Source organism: Ammospiza nelsoni, chromosome 18, assembly GCF_027579445.1.
Source record: "Ammospiza nelsoni isolate bAmmNel1 chromosome 18, bAmmNel1.pri, whole genome shotgun sequence".
NCBI lineage: Eukaryota > Metazoa > Chordata > Aves > Passeriformes > Passerellidae > Ammospiza > Ammospiza nelsoni.
The window spans coordinates 10943566-10964000 of NC_080650.1; the positions used below are offsets into that span (position 1 = coordinate 10943566).

Here is a 20435-nt window from a genome sequence, read left to right on the forward strand (position 1 = left end):
GCGCCCGCCGCGCCGCGCCGCGCCCCGCGCGCATCACTTCCGCATCCGGGGCGGGCCCGGCGCGGAACCGGCGGCCGGGGCTATGGCCCCGCCTCCGGCAGCGCCCGCCCCGCCCCCGAACGGCCCCGCCCATCGCCGGGCCGGGTCTCTCATGCCCCGCCCCCATAGTGGGCGTGTCCCCCTGCTCCTTCCCGCGGTGGCGGCGCGGGTGTCACGTGGCGCGCGGCCCCGGACGCGGAAGTGCCGCGCGGTACCCGCGGGACGGCACCGCCGGGGCAGGGCCTGGCCTGGCCCCGCGTCGGGCGCTCCGCGAGCAGGGCCGGGACTGCGCCGCGCTCCGCTCTGCTGTGGCCGGCCGGCCCCGGCCGCGCTGCCCGGGACTGTGAGCGGCGCGGAGCGTTGAGGTGTCCGGGCTCCCTTGGCGCCCGGACTGCGCCGTTCTCCCCGGTGTCCTTCCCCCGTGCTCTGCCGTGAGCCGCCCTGCTGCTCGCTCTGTGCTACTGCCCCCCGTGCGGTAAGGACCCTGGCGGCCCGTGTGCCCCTCGCCGTTGCTCCGGGCAGGCACTCGGGTGTCTCGGTGCGCTTCTCTTCCCCTGTAAGCGAATGGACGCAGCGGTTCCATGGCTGTTTAATGCCGTAGGCACGGCAGCGCAATGGAACCGCTTGGCTTTGTTTGCTCTCCGCTCTTTGAGGCGCCCCCGGTGCGGCTCTGCCGGGTCCCAGCACCAAGCGGCGCTGCTTTCCAGACCCGCATCAGTTCCAAGTCATAGAGTTTATTTTAACAGATTTTAGTTATACGGGGCTTTTTTCCCCACTACGACTCTGTAGCTCGGTAATTGACTTTCTGTAAAGCACTTCTGCAAGCTCAATCCTTTAGTCTATTAGAAAAGCACACTTTTAGCACACTCTCTCCTTGTGCCTGTACCCGTAGCTGCCCCTCACTCTCCTGAGCTGGGCCCAGCTCTGCCACGCCGCGGTGAAATCGGCCAGGACAGCGCGCTGTGTTCACCTGCAGAACATAAACAATGGTTCTGTATTGTCAAGAGATCTGTGTTTGCTTTCCTTTCTGTGTTAGATATGCAAGATGCCTGTAACCGTCTTGGCTCGAAGCGTCTGAGAGGAACTGGAGCTCAAGATGAGAACCAACAAGGTGTACAAGCTCGTCATCCATAAGAAGGGGTTTGGAGGCAGTGGTCAGTATCTCCTTGCTCATAACAGTGAGATCAATACTCAATTGAAAACAATTGTCTTATTGTAAAATTGCATTTGTAAAAGAGTGAAGATGTAACAAGCAGTATTTCCAGCCAGAGTTTGGAAAGCTCTTTCTAATAACAGGATAAAGCAAAATAAATGAATGTTTATTGGAAGAGACCAAGATTGTATCTAAAAATAAAATAGCTTTGTTTTTTTTTTCCTCCCCTTTTGTTGCCACACTTCTCTCTTAATCTGGTGTTTCAGTCACCCTAAGGAGTGACACATATGTCAGTGACTTATGACTGCACATAGATGTGTTTCTGAGCACCAATAACAGTGTGTCACTGATTGGATTGCTCACTGCTTCTGGACTTGCAGCACATTGATAAATCTTGTTGAGATTCTGTAGCTGTCTACTTTCCTGCTGGTGTTTGTTGTATGAAAAGTACAGAAGATGATTCTGGTTGCCTAAGTAAGACACAGTCTTTTGTGAACACTTCTTTTGTAAAAGTTCTGTTATTTGAGTTGTTTGTGCCTGCAGGAGTGGCTGATCTGAAGTGGCTGGGTGGGGACCCTGTCATGTGGGGAATAGAAAGCATTTTGCTGATGTGTTCATCTTGGTTTGGAATATTTATGTGTGCTGAGCTGTTGTATGCAAACATGCAGGTGTCTGTGTTTAGTATATAGCTGTTCACTGCCCTCATTCATTTATGTCTTGTAGATGATGAACTGGTGGTGAATCCTAAAGTATTTCTTCAAATCAAGCTGGGAGATGTTGTGGAAATTGCACATCCCAATGATGAATACAGGTGAGTTCTTTTTGCTGGTATCAGTGAGGTTGGAGCACTGAAAGGATCTGTTCATGTGTGGTGCTTTCTAGAGTGGAGGCTCTTAGGGCTGACATAACTTTGCTTCAGGATGCTGCCATGATTTTTTTCTGCCTAAAGAGAAGTAAAGAGGCTACCTTTAGCAAGAGCGCTTCATTAAAATTTATGGAATTCTTTGTGTTTGGTGTTAGTTTGCTGATCTTCCATAGGCCCAGTAGCACCTGAATATAGAATCAACAATGTCTGTATCCTAGATCTGCTGTTACCTAAGGATTATTCTCCTATCCTTCAGTATATCCTAGGCAAAATTAAAATTTTGTGCCCTTGTTGTATGAACCTATTCATTCTGCAGTCTCTGTCTGAAAAGCAGCAGTACACTTAAGTGAGGATCTGTGAAGTTCTTGTGTGACCTGGTTTCCCATTTGTAGCATCATCTTTACCTCAAGAGTACCTTATAATTATGGAGAGTGTAAGGAGCAAGACAGAGAGACAGGTGGAGAGGATGGTGTATGAAGCTTTCTAGAAAATATTAATGTTTCTCTTTATCGTATCCTGTGGTCCATGTTACTAAATAGTTTTGAGTGTGTGATTTACCAAAGAGACTGTTGGTATCTCAACTTGCCTACCTTTTTTGTCTTCTCCATGCTAGTCCCCTGCTTCTCCAAGTGAAGTCACTTAAGGAAGATCTGCAGAAAGGTAAAATTTGAGACTTATGCACAATAATACCATATGAAGAGTGACATGACTGGGCTGTACCTGTAATTGACTAGTGTGTGTATTTAATTTCATATGAAAATCAATGCTTTGTCTGTTTAGCAAGGGAAGGATTAGAATTTTAACAGAAAATGGGCCATTAGTTCTAAATCTGCTTTTGTTTGGGTAACATGAGTATGGTTTAAGCAAACCTGACTTTTTAGCCTGAAATGTGTGTTTCATGACAGTCTGACTGTGCTGGTTTTGTACCTGTAAATCACTTGGAACCTGTTGGTGACATTGACTCCTCTGCTGTCCTTTCTTGCTCTCTGGCAGAAACGATCAGTGTGGACCAGACAGTGGCACAGGTGTTCCGCCTGCGGCCCTACCAGGATGTCCATGTCAATGTTGTTGACCCCAAGGTCTGTGGGTTTGCCACTTGTTTCCATCCATTCCATCACTTGACTCAAGTTACAGCCCTGTGACTTTCCATCTACAGTAGTCTGGGGGAAGAAAGGCATTTATTTTTCGTTGAAAGATATTTAGTCTTCTTCTCTAAGAAAGTGAGCCTTAGGCTTTTGAATTATTTGTTGGTTTGTTATGTGTCTCTTCTCTCCCTGCAATCTCTGCTCTCTTTTTGGACTCTATGATCCTGCTTCCACAGAGCTTGGTAGAAATGTAGACATTTCACATATTTTTAAATTTCAAAAATTCATGAGAACCAGGCACAATAAAGAAAAGCAGAAAGTAGCCTAGTCAAAAGAAGAGCCATGGCCTGGATTTGCATTATTTGGTACCACAGAGCTTCTTAATGAGAGGCATTTCCTGTAAATGTTCCAACTGTTAAAAGAGCTGCAGTCAGAACTTATATTCTGCACAAGACAAAAGTCTGCAGGAAATGAGGTTTCCTTAATGTCATGAACAATGGCAGTAATTTATTTCAGCTTCCAACCTGCACTGAGACTTATAGTACAGATTTAGTCCCTGGGCTTTTCTGATCACATTGTGCAAGGTTTTGCAGCTCACAGTAGTTGAGGTACATGCACAACTTTGTTATTTATTTGTAAGGGCTTCCCCTGTATCTTGCAGTTTTAGGGATATTGACTTGCTTTTGAATGGCATTTCTTGTAACACTTGGTTATTAAATGAACAGATTGGGCTGCCCTACTTAGAAACAACCAGTAAAATCTAAGCAGTGTTTTTCACCCATTTCCCAGGAGGTGACCTTGGACTTGGTGGAGCTGACATTTAAAGATCAGTATATTGGGCGTGGGGATATGTGGAGGCTGAAGAAGAGTTTGGTAAGGCCCCTGCTGCCCTTGGGCAGGGTGCAGGTGATGAACCCTTATGTTTTGCTTGCTGTGGGTGGAAAGAAGTGCTTTGCAAAATGCAGAGAGCCAAAGACAAAGATCCTGAGGATTTTGTGCTTTAAGTGGCATATCAAAATTGGAGAAATGGGTGTAAATGTTGCAGAAAAACAAATCCCATCATTTCCTACTCCACTGGTATAATTTTGATTACTGCCTTGGGCATTGAAAATGAGTATAGAGAGTTTTTTTGCTTATGTTCTGAATTTTAATGATTGCTACATTTGGAAGGAAATGAATCCAAATGTTTTTCAAGCAGAAGTATGCTGAAGTGTCCCCTCTCTGAGAGTACCACTTAATAAGCAGCTATTAGAGTATCTTCTGCCTGCATCTCTCAAGTGCAGTCTGTAGCTCCTCTAAGTGCAGTGAATTAGGCAGATGGTCCCAGTTAGAGCTGATCTGTGTTAAAAGTGATTTTCTGTGTCTATTACAGAGGTTCTATAGGCTGAGCTATTAGTAGTAACTACACTGAATGGACTTTGTGACTTCTGTCATAAAAATCATGTTTGAGTGGGTTTTATGTACATTGTTCTTCTCACTCTGAGCCTGCTCTTCTTCTAACACCTGTAACTCTTCTTTCCTAGGTCAGCACATGTGCATATGTCACCCAAAAAGTTGAATTTGCTGGTATCAGGTCAGTGCCTCCTCTGAGGGCTTACTGTTACTTATTGCTTTAACTTCATGAGTTTTATGTATCCAGCTGGAGACTCTTCTCTGAAAAATCCCTCATGTTTCATTGTTCTCTTACTCATCTATAGATTTCTGTCTGCACCATGGGGTGTGGGAAGGCTTCTATCTGGTGTGGGGTAAAAGAAACTAATAGTAGGGCAGCCAGCTACACTTGTGGCCTCTGATGGAGGCCAAATAATTTTCTTTTTATCTCTTAGAATATTTACCCTCCTCTTCCTAAGCTGTATTAATAGTTCAGAGGGGATTGCTTCAGTTGCTTTTGGGGTGACACAGGGACAAGGAAATGTGCAGATGCAGAGGGAAATGACTGTTTGACATCTTTTGGGTTAAATACCAGGTTTTAACCAAATAAGTCATCCTTGAGTGCAGATTTTGGTACATCTCTTCCTTGCTCAATTACTGATTCTCTAATCTTCATATTCAAATATTCTGCACTTCTTTTCTTCCAGAGCCCAGGCAGGTGAACTGTGGGTAAAGAGTGAGAAAGTCACTTGTGGATACATCAGTGAGGACACCCGGGTAAGAGTTCAGGAAACAGGGAAAGCAGTTTTCCCTTCCTTTCCTTGCCTGCCAGGATTTTGTAATTCTGCCTTGCCTGCAGATTTGTATGGATCATTGGAATTGGCTGTGTTGTGAGGTGAAGAATGGCAATAAGTTCAGGACAACGAATAATTATTGAGCTTCAGCTCTGCTAGGAATGGCTAGTTAGAGGGGAAAGGCAGCTTGTCAGAGGGGAATTTCCCTGTGATGCAAGGGCCAGAGTTGTATGAGTTGCTGTGCAGTTAACCTCTTCATTTGGGCCTTCTAATGAATGTACTTGGTTTTAAAGGAGGTCTTGCCTTCCTTTGCAGGTGGTCTTCCGCTCCACTTCTGCCATGGTTTATATTTTCATCCAGATGAGCTGTGAAATGTGGGATTTTGATATTTATGGTATGTAGGTAACTGTGGCTGTGGATGGTCACAGCTGTCCCTTCTGCCCCTGCTGTTTTTTCTGCCACTTCCAGCAAAGTAAAATATCCTGCCTTTGGCCTAAGCAGTGCTCCAGGGTGTGTTGTGGTATTTCCTTAGCTCCTTCCTTGCAGTGCCACCCATTGCTGTCCCTGTCTGTGCCATCCTCCTCCTGTCCCTCTAGAGCCTGGGTACCATTATCTGTCTCAGCCATGAAATCACTGTGAGCACTGGAAAGGTTTTCTATGGATATGAACATGTTGGGTGATGAGGGCAGGTGCAAGTTTGTGATTCCTGAAGCCAGAAATGTGTGGAAGTCCTGTGCAAAGAGGACCTTGATGTTTTAGATTTTTCTGACATTGGCTTCTTGAGGAAGTGAAACCTGCCTTAGCCCAGGTTGAGGTTGGTGACTTCAGCTGGAAGAATTACAACTTTAGGCATTAAGAATGAGTCACTTCTCTGTTGTCATCCTATTTTTTTTCTGGCATAATTCTTTAGCAAACCTCTTGCCACTTCCTTTGACCATGTGTTGTAGGCATATGGAACTTGGCAACTATTCAAATCAGAGCAGGGGATCAGTTGTGCATTCTCTGCCTAAAACACAGTACAGATGCTTTCCCAGCATGCTGCAAACGTGTTGGAAAAATGAATTAAAGGTCTGATCCTTCTGGCATTGTCTCATGTTTACATCCTCTGAAAAAATGGTGCTTTTAAATATTTTTATCATAAAACAGTCATGCTTTTAAATCTTTTTACCATCTTATCTTAGTGATATTGTCCTTTATTTATGCACACAGCTGCTTGAGATTTAATAATTATAATTGTCCTAGAATCTTAGGGTTAGATATGCCCCATATCTAACTTCTATAGGTGAAGTAGCTATTGTTATCTGATGCTTGGGAAATTTTTATTTTGCAGGGGATCTATACTTTGAGAAAGCTGTGAATGGTTTCCTTGCTGACCTCTTCACAAAATGGAAGGTAAGTAGATGATTGAGCTCAGTTTTAATTTTTTATTTTTCTGTAATTGTTAGGGACGTCTCTGAACAGTAACACATCGGAATATCAAATTGCTGTGTGTGTAAATAAACTGTCAACTGTCTGTTTTCTTAACAAAAATCTTGGCAACTACAGAGAGGAGCTTCTTTAGAGAGTAGTGGAGAGTGCTCCTGGTCAATTGATATGGCCAAGCAGCACAGAATCTGCAGGACAGACCATTTGTTATTGCAGAGAGGCAGATGGAGCACTGATGCAGATCCATTAATGCAATAATCTAGGTTTTGTTAGTTACCTTTGTTTCTAGGTATGAGGGAAGAAGGGCTGTTACTATATGTGTATATGCACAACTTTCTACCAAATGTGACTTTTAATGTTTTCTTTCTGCGTTTGTTCTTCCTGGACAGGAGAAGAATTGCAGCCATGAAGTGACAGTGGTTCTATTTTCAAGAACATTTTATGAAGCAAAATCTATAGGTATGCAAATTCTCTATTTTCATGTTTGCATTTTTAAACCTATCTCATCTCTTGAAAGTTGGTCACAAGCTGACAGGAACTTCTATTTTTTTAAATTGTCATTTTCAGAGTATTCTCTATCAAGCACAGTAGGTACACAGCCATTGTTATGAAAGATCTGCAGTCAAAACTTTACATAGAAGAGTGTTGCAAATTTTCCTCATCATACTCAAGCTGTCATATTTGTTTAAAAGCAGTTTTTATTATATAGGAGGTCTGATATTTCTCCAGATATTTTGGTTTTTTAGTTTACTTGCTGGAGGCCTTTTCTTGTTTTCTGTTTGTTTTTTTAAAATGGAAATAACAGCTTCTTGCTGGAAAAGATTAGTCGTTTCTATAGAAGAGCCTGAGATAAGATGTGCTTTTCCTTCCATTTCAGATGAGTTTCCTGAAACACATCGTGCATCAATTCGGCAGGATCACGAGGGAAGATTTTATGAAGATTTTTACAAGTATGTTTTCCTTCCTATTCTTTTCATCTCTTGTCCCTCAGTGTATGTGCCACCCAATGCACCCTTTTGTGCATTTCTTTATAGTTTGTTCATCCCCTCTCACTTGCCCTCATAGCTTCTTTCCTGGGCCTCACCAGGCTGTGTTTTTTCTAGAGTTGTAGTGCAGAACGAGAGGCGGGAGGAGTGGACCTCCTTGCTTGTGACCATTAAAAAGCTTTTCATCCAGTATCCTGTGTTGGTACGACTTGAGCAAGCAGGTACAAGAATCTTCCTTTCCCTGCTTTTATCCTTTGCTCTCTCCTCTTTTTTTAACATTTTTTAGCTTGTCAGTAAACTATCCATTTTTAGTTGGAGTCTGGTGTCATGCTACGTAGTGCTTTCCTGGCTGGGCAGTTTGCCTCAGTCTTTCTGTGGAACTTAATAACGTCAATTTTGCCATTTACATTTTGCCTTTTACATTTTTGAACCAATAGTATTTAGTACAGCTGTATTTTTCTGTGGGTTTTTTATTATATAAAGCTGGTATACAGAAATGATTTTTTTTTTCCTTTTTGAATACTTTTCCAGAGGGCTTTCCTTCAGGTTACAATTCTACCTCAGCACAAGGGAACTACCTGGAGGCTATAAATCTTTCATTCAATGGTAAGTTATGAGCAATGGCTAAAAATACAACCATTAAATGTTACTTTTTCCTTAACACTGTGAGGAGGAGGGGAATATTAGGGGGTTGCCTGCCTTTCTCTGAAAAGAAACATCCAGGGTGTTCTGACAGTATTGCTGCTTTCTTGTCACTGTCGCATTTTTGGAAAAATTCTCTTTGCCCAGTATTTCCTCCTGGGAAGCTGCTTTGGAATGTGGTTTGGAGATGGTTTATCCAACATGTGAATTGTTTTTACTTAATGGCCAATCATGGCCAGCTGTGTCAAGGCTCTGAGGAGTCTGTCACAAGTTTTTATTATTCATTCTTGTTAAGCCTTCTGTCTGTATCCTTCTCTGTCTTTAGTATAGTTTTAGTATAGTATTCTTAGAACACCACACCACATACAACACATATATACAACACAACACATAACACACTGTGATGGTTTTTGCAGGGGTCCAAGGATGAGGGAAGAGATGAGGATCTGACTCCATGTTTCAGAAGGCTGATTTATTATTTTATGATATATATTATATTAAAACTATACTAAGAGAATAGAAGAAAAGATTGCATCAGAAGGCTAGCTAAGAATAGAAAAAGAAGGAATGATAACAAAAGCTTGTGTCTCAGACAGAGTCCAGGCCAGCTGGGCTGTGATTGGCCATTAATTAGAAACAACCACGTGAGACCAATCACAGATGCACCTGTTGCATTCCACAGCAGCAGATAATCAATGTTTACATTTTGTTCCTGAGGCCTCTCAGCTTCTCAGGAGAAAAAATCCTAAGGAAAGGATTTTTCATAAGATGTGTCTGTGACAACACACCTTGTATAACTTACTTATATATGTTATATATTAGTTTTATTAGTTTTATAACTTATATAATTAATATATTAAATACATAATATATAATATAATAATAAATCAGCCTTCTGGGAACATGGAGTCAGATTGCTCATCTCTCCCCTTGTCCTGGGGACCCTGACAAACTCAGCATTTCTCTCTGGCAGTGTTTGACAAGCATTACATCAACCGCAACTTCGACCGCACGGGGCAGATGTCGGTGGTGATCACGCCCGGCGTGGGGGTGTTCGAGGTGGATCGGCTCCTCATGATCCTCACCAAGCAGCGCATGATTGACAATGGTAAAGAACTGTGCCTCTGCCTCTGCAGGCAAACACAGATCTGGGGAAAATCCAGCTGCTTCTGGCTGTGAAAAAGTACCTACTGTCAGCCGTGTGTTGTGTCCTTAGCTGCAAGACTTGTGTCTGCACTTGGTATTGAAATGAGCGGGTTTTCAGAGTGCTTACAGGCATTTAGTTTCTTTTGTTTGTGACAGTGAACTTCACCTCTCTGTGCAAACCTTTCTCTTAAAGGATAGTCTTGCATGAGTTGCATTAGTTTAGGAAAATAATTTCTTATATCCCTTCAGGTACTGTTGGTTTGTAGCCATACCATGGGACCATTAACTACCATTTTTATTCAGTATTATTGCCTCTTATAATATGATGTGAATGCATTTTGGGTCTTCAGTTCAAATTGGTGATCTATTTTGTCTTAGCATATCAGTCCTGCTTGGATAGCTGAACTCTACTGTTGTCTGTTTACAGGGATAGGTGTGGATTTGGTGTGCATGGGAGAGCAACCCTTGCATGCTGTCCCACTCTTTAAGGTAGGGCTGCTTTCCCTTCCCTTGTTCCTGCTACAAATGTTGCTCATGTTGTGACTGGCTGGGTACAGGTAGCTCCTTCTGAATTACTCTTGCAGCTCCATAATCGCTGTGGCCCTGGTGACTCACGAATGGGTGATGACTACAATATCCCACACTGGATAAATCATAGGTAGGTGAATTCTATCACCTTTTGCTAAACACTTCTGCTTTGCTTTACTCTTCATAATCTCTTGAATTCTCCTTCTTCTTTTATGCCCTCTGATTTCCTTGTGAAGCAAAGAAATATTCCATTACTCTTGCAGAACTCTGGGCATTAATGCAACCTGACAGAAATGACAGGGTTTTCAAACAGCTGGTGTGAATCACTACAGTTTTGTAAATCAGGAAGAGTTGTGTAAATGGCACAGTAGAAATGGATGTCTTTCTGTAGAAAATGAACTGGGCAATGCAGGTGTTAAGCCCATTAAGAAGTGTCTAGACTGAGGCTGTATAAGTATCTAAGCCCTATCTTTAGGCAGAGTAGCTTCTCTCAACCATCCCTCAGTGTTTTCCATACTTTTTTTATGCACAGAACCTTATCTCTTTATCCAATAGCTGACTCAGGTTCCTGGTCTGCTTACTGTGTAGCAAACCAACTGTGTTGTGTTCTTAAAGCCACACTATTTTTTCTTTCAGTTTCTACACATCCAAAAGCCAGCTCCTGTGTAACAGCTTCACTCCACGGATCAAGCTGGCAGGAAGGAAGGTGGGAATTTTCTGATTTATATTTTCTTACTAGCTTGTCTGATAGCTCTTCTCAGTCAAGCATCACAAGTATTCCAACAGCTGGAACTAAGTTTCTGTGTTAAAAGGCTGTGAGAGCAAAGCTGCAAGGTTTGTTTTGGGGATTTTGAATGAGATGTAGTTTGTAGGTCTTTCCTTTCTAAGTAAAGCTGGGTGAGAAATGTTTTAGCCACCCTTAAAATTAATTTCATTCTGTAACAAAGAGCTGTATGAAGAGGAGGAAAGGTGTTGAACATTGTGTTTTTCACACAGATTTGTGACCAAGTATCAGTATTTAATATTTCTGAAATTGTCTGGCGGCCTCACTGAGTTAGCAAGCTGAACTTGGTCTGCTTGGTCACACTGGGGATATTTGCTTAGAACATGCTGACTGATTCCCTTCCCTCTGTCTTTTCTGTTGCTCTTTTTTTTTTTTTTTACTTTCTTGTTTGTTTTTTTTGGTCACTTCACACTTCCTTTGTTGGACCCTTCAGCCACTGACAGAGAAAGCAAAAAATAATCGTGATGCCTGTAAGTAATTCTGTCCTGGAATGGTCTGTCCCACTGACTCCCAAAAGTAACAAAGAGCTGCAGGAAGACAATGACACTTCAGCCCAAGGAAGGCACAATTGTTACAGAAAACCATCAAACTCTCATTTGAGTATTTCCCATATTTGTAACTTGGGATGCTAATGTGCATGTGCCAGTTGACTTCTTGGCAATTATTCATTTAGAGTTTAGGGTGTATGAGGGAAAAGCATTATGGCTTCAGCCAGCCTGATTCAGCGGCACCTCCTTTGATAATTTGATTCAGAGGCACCTCCTTTGATAATTGAGCTGCTCCAGCTGCTCTGCTCCTGACACTTTGGGATTTCTTTTGGAACAGATACTTTCCTTAGGGGTGGGAGGTGGTTACTCTGCCTTGCACATCTCGAACATTGTTGAAAGAGGTTCCAGTGCTGTATGATTTTTATTTCAGCATTAGGAGCTCCCAAGGATGCTGAGAATGCCTTGCCTATCCAGGTGGATTATGATGGCTATGATGCCCAGGTGTTCAGACTGCCAGGCCCAGCCAGAGCCCAGCGCTGCACCACTTTCAGGTGAGAGGCCTGGGAGTGCCCAGCTTCTGGAGTAGCCATGTGTGCTTGATACATAAAACACTTGGAGAAATACAAAGAGAATTAATCTGCACGTGCTCACAGTTGAACAAAAAGCTTATTCTCTGTCTGATCTTCATGGCTGGCTGGCTGGTGTTTTACTCCTAAAACAGTGTGAAGTCTAGGAAAAAGCATAAATTTTTTTTCTTTAAATCTTGAATTTTGTTTGAATAAAGCTAGTCTTTCTAGCAGATTTTGCAAGGGGGTTAAGAAAGTATTTGCACATTAGACTTGCAGAGAATTGTAGAAGTAGATTGTTCAATGCACCGCTTAGTAGCTGGTGAACAGGGTGGTGAGGAAGCCTCCCTGAAAATGATGCCTGTCTGAATGAGAGAAGAGGCAGAAAAGCTGAGTGCAGGTTCTCAACTATTCCATGTCCTTTTGTCTGAGGAGAAAGGCTGATTATTCTCAGGTCCTGGCCAAATTCATTGAATAAACGATAAATTTCAGTGCTTTTTCAGAAATACAGGGTTGTTTTGAAGTTCTTTTTTTTTTTTACTTTGCTTCTTTCAGTAGTAATGCCTAACTCAGAGCATGTGGACTCTCTTGTTAGTATGTTCATTTGAGCAGCCTGTAGGAACCCATGCTTACAGTGAATCAGGGCAGCCCCAGCAAGGGAGAAAATGACAAGGAGGACTCCATTGATATTAGAGGGATAATTAATGACTTTATTGTACAATTGTACTACTACTATTGTACTACACTACATCTAAACTGAATCTGCACAAGCAACCCACTCAACTGCACAGAATCTGGTGACTGTCAGCCAACAGTCCTGACAGACATACACAGATTCAATTGGTCAGTGAATCAAAACATTCACACCAGAATCCAATTCCCAATTACCAATTCTCTTCAGGTAAACAGTCTTCCACAATGCATTCCACTTGTGAACAACAAGAGGAGCAGCAATTGACATAAGAATTGTTTTTCTTTCTCTGAGATTCAGAGAATGTGAATCCTAGAAGATATCCTTGGGAAGTTGTGCCTTGCTTTTCTCTGTGAAGAGAAATGTGGCCACACATGCTGAAAGATAGCAGCACAATTGAAACAGTTCATAATTCCGAGTAGTTTCCCTATAGCTACATGGTTCTGGCACTGTAGGCTGAGGTCTCTGGGCTAGGCCACATCTCTGTCAGGTTGGTGTGGTGTGTGATTGCAGAGGGAGCTGAGCAGGTCCTTTCACAGCCCTTGTGCTGGAAGTGTTGCTGTGTTCTTGTTGTGTTGCGTGATGTGCAGAAGTATAAATTACCCAAGCAGTCAAAAAACATAGCGATGGCTTCCCTGTGATGCTCTTGTTGAGTTCACCTGCTGAACACTGAGTCTTTTGCATGACTTGGGTCTGTCCCAGCCCCCTGCTGACCTGGGGATGATTGTCTGTTTGCTGTCACCCCTGGGCAGGTCGGTGCGGGAGCGGGAGAGCCGCACCAGGAAGAGCTCCAGCTCGTACGACGTGTCCTGCAGCCCGTCCCTGCAGAGCCGCGCGCTGCCCCCCGAGGAGGTCAGGAGCCAGGCCTCTGACGACAGCTCCCTGGGCAAGATCTCCAACATCCTCATGATCCCACGGCCCCACCTGCACCAGTGTGAAGTCAGCAGCTCCCTGGGCTACACCAGCACCAGAGGTCAGCCTGGGGCAGGTGGGAAGGTGCCTTTGGTGGGGAGTGTGGTGTGTTTGCAGGGGTACCAGGATGAGGGAAGAGATGAGAATGTTGACTCCATGTTTCTGAAGGCTGATTTATTATTTTATTATATATATTATATTAAAACGATACTAAAAGAATAGAAGAAAGGATTTCATCAGAAGGCTGGCTAAGAATAGAAAAAAGAATGATAACAAAAGCTTGTGACTGACCGAGACAGTCTGGACAGCTGGACAGTGATTGGCCATTAATTAGAAACAACCACCTGAGACCAATCACAGATGCACCTGTTGCATTCCACAGCAGCAGATAATCGTTGTTTACATTTTGTTCCTGAGGCCTATCAGCTTCTCAGGAGAAAAAGTCCTAAGGAAAGGATTTTTCAGAAAATATCATGGCTACAGGGGAGAGAAGGGGGAAGTTTGTGTTGGCCACTGCCAGGCTGGCACGATGGAGATGGTGCTTGAATTGGCACTCATGGTACAGCTCTTCCATGGCTGCAGCTGGGTGTGCATTCTCCCTTTGTCATCCTTGTCCAATTCCATTGCTTTTTTTTAATAGCTTGTCCTAAATAGAAGTGTCCTGACACTGATTTGCTCTTTTCCCTTGCCTATTGCCTTCTTTAGTACTTGACTATTCTCCTGCGCCTGCCTTCAAGTGTGGACGTACACAAGGAACTTGTATTATCCAGGTCACCTATAATCTATTGAATGAGAACTGGCCCTAGCAGTGAGCCCTGGGGGCCCCTGCTTATAACATTTCTCTGTGGGGATTTGTTGTCATTAAGACTCACTTTCTGGATCCTTCCTTTTGACAATGTACTGCTGAGCTGTCTCAGTGTGTTAGCAGTGCTGGTACTCCTCTTTTCTTCCTTTCCAATTTAATTTTGTTCTCAGACAGTATGCAGTATCTTCCACAAACCCAGTTCATTTCTAGGTAAATTGTATTCCTCCTGCAACTGTTTCGTCTTCTATAAAATTCCCTCCCTGAAGGCTCTTCATGGTTTTTTCATGCCATGCTGTATGACACTGATACCATATTTATCCTGTCACAGGAATCACAGTTGCTGGTGTGGAGCTGTTCTCACACAGTGTACTTGACATCAAATCTACCATTCATGTTTTCCCCTGCTGTCAGTTAATACAACTCTTTCCTTTCTTTGGTATTTCTGTTACTCCTTTAGTATGAAGCACAGTTGTGTGACCCAGCTGAAGGTGTTCAGCTGGATGAGGATGTGTGTGGATTACAACTGCCAGGGAGGGAAGAGTCAGAGAAGCTGAAGTTTTTCATGTATTGTATTTGACAATATAGAATGGTAAATGAGACCCTTCTCTTTGGGTCTCTTCCACTTGTTGGGCAGAATAATCAGAGTAATTGCTACTTATCTATCTGGTATATTTTTCTCTCCTATTTCTAAATAACTGTGCTTCTGTTCCCCACTGAATAGTGACAGCTGACTTGTATCTTGTGGAGATCATGTCCCACATCTTCTGGGAGTAATCCCTGATTTCAGTGCTCAGATCTGAGTGTTACAGAAAAGGCATGTGTACAAGGCTCACCTGTGGCTTTGGTACTCATCCTGAAGTTTTTATGTCAGTCTTTTGATTTCTCAAGAATTCTCCAAGGTCCGAATAGCTCTTCGTAATTGGCTTAGCAAGTGGTTTCTTAATGGATTCATTTAGTAGAAGTTCGCAGTTTACAGCAGTGCTGTAATGGCAGATGGAGTAATGATTTTTCTTGTCTGGGTTCTTGTTTCCATTGTAACTTTCAGGCAGGATAGGAATTGCTTTCAGCTTCTCTTCCTGCTTATTTCTTAGGTCTCCTTATTTCCCCTTACCCTGGGCCATCTTTATGTCCCTGAGCAGTTAATTCTCTTGTGCTTGGCTCCTGCAGGATCTCACGCTGATTTGTGTGGCTCGGTTGTGTTTTGCAGATTTCCTTGAGAACATGTTGGAGTCGCAGCAGCGCGACTCCAGCGCCCCGGGGCGGTTCCACGTGGGCAGCGCCGAATCGCTGCTGCACATCCGCCCGGGCGGGTACGCGCCGCAGCGCGCCCTCATCAACCCCTTCGCCCCGTCCCGCATGCCCATGAAGCTGACATCGAACCGCAGGCGCTGGATGCACACCTTCCCCGTGGGTGAGCTCCCTCATTGCACACCTTCCCCGTGGGTGAGCTCCCTCATTGCACTGCACACCTTCCCCGTGGGTGAGCTCCCTCATTGCACACCTTCCCCGTGGGTGAGCTCCCTCATTGCACTGCACACCTTCCCCGTGGGTGAGCTCCCTCATTGCACTGCACACCTTCCCCGTGGGTGAGCTCCCTCATTGCACTGCACACCTTCCCCGTGGGTGAGCTCCCTCATTGCACTGCACACCTTCCCTGTGGGTGAGCTCCCTCATTGCACACCTTCCCCGTGGGTGAGCTCCCTCATTGCACTGCACACCTTCCCCGTGGGTGAGCTCCCTCATTGCACACCTTCCCCGTGGGTGAGCTCCCTCATTGCACTGCACACCTTCCCCGTGGGTGAGCTCCCTCATTGCACACCTTCCCCGTGGGTGAGCTCCCTCATTGCACTGCACACCTTCCCCGTGGGTGAGCTCCCTCATTGCACACCTTCCCCGTGGGTGAGCTCCCTCATTGCACTGCACACCTTCCCCGTGGGTGAGCTCCCTCATTGCACACCTTCCTTGTGGGTGAGCTCCCTCATTGCACACCTTCCCCGTGGGTGAGCTCCCTCATTGCACTGCACACCCTCCCTGCACACCTTCCCCTTCGTGGGTGAGTTGCCTCCCTGTGAAAAACGCCAGTCACTTGTTTTTAAAATTTAAAAAGTTTAATAGTAATAAAATGGTTATAAAAATAGTAATACAATTAGAGTAATGATAATTTGGACAACTTGATTTAGGACAATATGAGGCAATAAAGACAAAGAGTTAGAGATGTCTGGGTACCTTTATCTGGGCAGCACAAGCCCAAAAAAGGACACCCGTTAACAAAGGATTAACCCTCAAAAACAATAACCCATTGCATATTCATACACTTCATACAGGATGCATAAATTCCATTCAAATACAGGATTCTGTCTGGTCATCATCAGCTTCTTCCTTCTAATCCTAACATTGCCTTTGAGGTGGGAAGAAGTTCATTTCTTCTGATAAGAGAGCAATAAATTCTTTTTCTCTGAAAGATTCAGGTGTCCTGGGGCTGCTATCTGGTGCGAGTGCCTCATTCCTTTCTTAAAAAATCCCACTAACTTAGTTCTTATTTTAACTACAAAAGTTGCCTTTTAATTACAAGACTACATTTATTATTAAAATGTTAATACTGCACTACTAATCAATACATCAAAATACATATGGTAAATATCTGCGTAGAGCCATATAATATGCACTTTTCACACTCCCTGCCCACCTTCCCCGTGGGTGAGCTGCCTCCCTGCACACCTGGCCTCTGTGACTTTGCCCTTGTCCAGGATTAGCACAGCAAGAGAGCCAGTGAGAGCTCTGGGGTATTAAAGTGCTTGCACACTACACTCATTTGTGTGCAGGCCTGAGCAATCCTCTTTTGGGAAATAGCTCTATTTGCAAACAAGCAGCAACAGGTACAGAACAATTCCCTGTTGAAGGGAGCCTAACTCCTAACCCTATTGAAGGGAATTGTAACTACAATTTGAGTTGCTTTTCTGATGCTGAATTGTTTGCATAATTGCTTGATGCCTTGTAATTAGGCCCGCCAAAATGTTTTCAAAAATATTCTGGTTCACTTGTTTCAGAGGAGATGGCAGAGGTTCAAGGCTTTGAAGATTTTGTGAACATGCTTTCATAATGTCCATTAGCTCTCTTTGCTTGTGCTTCTGGCAAAAGAGGGGAAAAGCAACTGAGGAATCAGTGCAGATGTGGTGATCAATGATCCAATTGTACCTGTGCAGGTCCCTCAGGAGAAGCTATCCAGATCCATCATCAGACCCGGCAGAACATGGCAGAAATGCAGGGCAGTGGGCAGCAGGATCTGACACATTCCTCTGCAGAGCTGCTGGAGCTGGCTTACCATGAGGCAACTGGCAGGTGAGCCATTGAATGCTGGGTTCACAGACCACGAGCTCAGGTCTGTAGGTAACCAGCTAGGCTTTATTTCTCTCCTGAGGGGGTGTGAGTAGCTGGTTCTTTGCTGTCCTGCCAAGGCAGTGCTTTGGTCACTGCTGGAGGCAAACAAACAGTGTGGACATTTATGGAATGCTGTCATGGCCTTCTCTGTGCTGCCCTTGTGCTGTTCCATCTCTGCAGACATCAGCGAGGGAAGAGTTTGCTCCCAGCTCGGGCAGAGGGGCTGAGGGCTCGCTGTACCTTTGCTAAAAGCAGGGAATGGCCCAAGTGAGGAAGGCTGTACAGAACAGGCTGCTTTGTTTCTCTGCAGACACGGCAGCTCTCGGCATCCGGGGGATGGCGGCTCCTTCCTGAGCTTCGGCGGGGCGGAGGAGTTCGGGAACGGGAACGGGCTGGGGGCCGGCCCCGGCGCAGGTAACGGGGCTGGGGCGGGGCCGGGACAGCGCTCGGGGATGGGGCAGGGCTCGGGAGGGGACAAGCACGGCCGAGCAGGAGGAATCCGGAGTGGGAAACCAGTGATCTGTTCGTGCACTTACTTGGACTGCTTGGTGCATGGTAGTTCTTTGGCTTTGCTTTGTTGGCTTCAGTTTAGTGTTGTTTAATGTGTCTCTACTTTTCTAGACGTGTCTTATAAGGTTTGCTATTGAAAGATGCTCATTGTTTACTGATAATAAACTCTCAGAGCAGTGATGTTCAGACACAAAAAATAACTAAATATGCGCTGGTGCTCAGAAGCCTTTTTTGGTGGGGTTGCCTTAAGCTATTATCCTTTAGAGAGATGATGTGTCTGTACTTTCAGTTGAAGATTGCCTCTATCTTCCTTAACTTACCCAGACACCTGAATTAGTAAAATTCTCAACATTTCTTTTCAGCCCTGTAAATGGAACAACATGCCATATTAAACATTCTGCTGTGTTGTCTGGTTTTTTGTGACCTACCCTCTGCTTTTATAGATATGCATTTTAGTTAGGCACATGGAAAAAAGTTGAACTTCTGGACTATGGCATTCAAGACTTATTTTCTCAAAAATAATTTGACGTTCTTTTCTCAAAACCAATTTAAAGTGTTTTTTTAAGAATAAATTTGCCCTTTTGAATTACATTAGACTAAGACAATTTTGTTTTCCATTATGCCTTGCAGAACCATAGAGAAGTTAGCAGACTTAATTTTCTTGTGTTTCATTTTGTATTCACATAGTAACATTTAAAATTATTTTCTGTTGCTTCCTTCTGTGAATTTCTTCTGATTACATTTAATTTTCTTGCTTTACATTTTTGATATTTTCTGGCTTCCAGATAGGCTCTGTTTGTTTTTGCAATTGCTAAACTGCATTTCAGCTGGCTGCAGTTTGCACAGTGTAAATGCAGAGCATGTCCTGGCAATAAAAAATGCTTGCATTTATGGAATTTCTTTGTGTCTGTGGACCCTCACCTATCTGTAGGGGCCACACTGGGTACTCAGTGATTGGACTGAGAGCTCTCCCTTATGGTTTGAGTCACCTATGAAATGAAGCACTCTGGGGGGAAGTTGTGTTTTTTGGAATTTCCAGAAATTTCTCATTGAGCCTGGTTCTCCTTCGGTGCCTGCAGCATGGTTTGATGCATCATGGGTGCATTCAGAGTGAAAAACGATCCCATGTATTTCACATCTATTTCCCTGGGGCCTCGGGCCGTTGTCGCTGCTGCCCCGCAGGTGGAGGTGGTAGCTCAGAGAAGGAAATGCTGCAGCTGCAGTTCCCGGTGTGGATGGCAGATGGCAGGAGGAGCTGGTGCAAGGTGAAGGCCACTGAGAGCCAGCTCCCCTGCGGGTTACTGGCATCATCAGTAGCAAATATCCACCCTTTCTCTTACAGGGGAACAGCAATGGTGCTGATACCAATCTCCCGGGTAAATCCACCTAAGCTAGTTTTAAACAATAGTTCCTTTTAAATGTTTGGAGGCTTACTGAAATTTTTATTTTGATAAAAGGTTTTGAAGGCAGCAGTTTTTCTTGTCTCCTTAGCAACTCTTTTTCTCTCATGTGCCACACCAGCTGTTTATAGGAGCTTATAGCATCTACTTTTCAAGATGTTTCACTGTTTTTGGGGAGGAGAGTTTTGTTTGGGTTTTAGCTGTTGAGCACTTCAACAGCTGAAGATGTTCAAGTTTGATCCAAGATATATTTTTTCCTCATTAATTGCCTTAGTGGTCTTTTTCTGCTGTGCAGAACCCTGGGATTTTCCATACAGAGAAGTTCTGTACCTTAAAACATCACACTTTTGATTTATTTTTATTTGAAATTCAAGAGAAGTACGTAATTGCTTAAAATAAAAACCATTTCTTTCTTATAGGGGTGAACCTCAAAACTCAGAACAAGGATTCCTTGGAAGATGCTGTCTCTAATTCTCCAGATCCAAGTAAGCAGGAGAAAGGTTTGGAAGAAAGTTTGCATAGGTGGGAAGATGGGAGGGAAAGGGCATGTACATATATAGAGGCATCAGGAGGTGGTAGGCAAGAAACTGAGGAGCCTCCTTGGCTTTTGGCAGAGGTTTATTTTGGCCTGCAGTAATTTGCAGGATCTACCTCTGCTGTCTCACTGTGGTTGCAGTTCTGTAGTTCTTAAGAACATGTGAAGCTGTTTGTTGTGTTACAGCTGAAATTCTTTCCTTACCAGACACTATTCTGCAAAAAGCTAAAGCTGCTTTTTGAACTCTTTTCTGCCTCTCAGTATGAAAAGTTTGTTTGGTACCAGCTTGTTGAAGTAGAATTAGTACAGTCAGTTTCTGAATTTGGTACCAT

At 44.0% G+C, this 20435-nt stretch overlaps 1 protein-coding gene across 1 annotated transcript in view; it reads left to right on the forward strand.

Moving 5' to 3' along the window:
* The first annotated feature begins 276 nt into the window (after window positions 1-276).
* DEPDC5 (DEP domain containing 5, GATOR1 subcomplex subunit) overlaps window positions 277-20435 on the forward strand; it is a 43498-nt gene continuing 23339 nt past the window's right edge. The window contains exons 1-25 of the mRNA XM_059484929.1: window positions 277-514; window positions 1076-1193; window positions 1916-2003; window positions 2671-2717; window positions 3051-3136; window positions 3932-4015; window positions 4666-4715; window positions 5221-5290; window positions 5623-5701; window positions 6638-6699; window positions 7122-7191; window positions 7610-7682; window positions 7836-7939; window positions 8250-8324; window positions 9334-9468; window positions 9934-9995; window positions 10091-10164; window positions 10671-10740; window positions 11252-11288; window positions 11737-11857; window positions 13316-13536; window positions 15488-15691; window positions 17484-17619; window positions 17969-18072; window positions 19988-20053. Of these exons, the coding sequence (XP_059340912.1) occupies window positions 1136-1193; window positions 1916-2003; window positions 2671-2717; window positions 3051-3136; window positions 3932-4015; window positions 4666-4715; window positions 5221-5290; window positions 5623-5701; window positions 6638-6699; window positions 7122-7191; window positions 7610-7682; window positions 7836-7939; window positions 8250-8324; window positions 9334-9468; window positions 9934-9995; window positions 10091-10164; window positions 10671-10740; window positions 11252-11288; window positions 11737-11857; window positions 13316-13536; window positions 15488-15691; window positions 17484-17619; window positions 17969-18072; window positions 19988-20053 (2176 nt within the window). The 5' untranslated portion in view covers window positions 277-514; window positions 1076-1135. The remainder of the gene's footprint in view (window positions 515-1075; window positions 1194-1915; window positions 2004-2670; window positions 2718-3050; window positions 3137-3931; window positions 4016-4665; window positions 4716-5220; window positions 5291-5622; window positions 5702-6637; window positions 6700-7121; window positions 7192-7609; window positions 7683-7835; window positions 7940-8249; window positions 8325-9333; window positions 9469-9933; window positions 9996-10090; window positions 10165-10670; window positions 10741-11251; window positions 11289-11736; window positions 11858-13315; window positions 13537-15487; window positions 15692-17483; window positions 17620-17968; window positions 18073-19987; window positions 20054-20435) is intronic.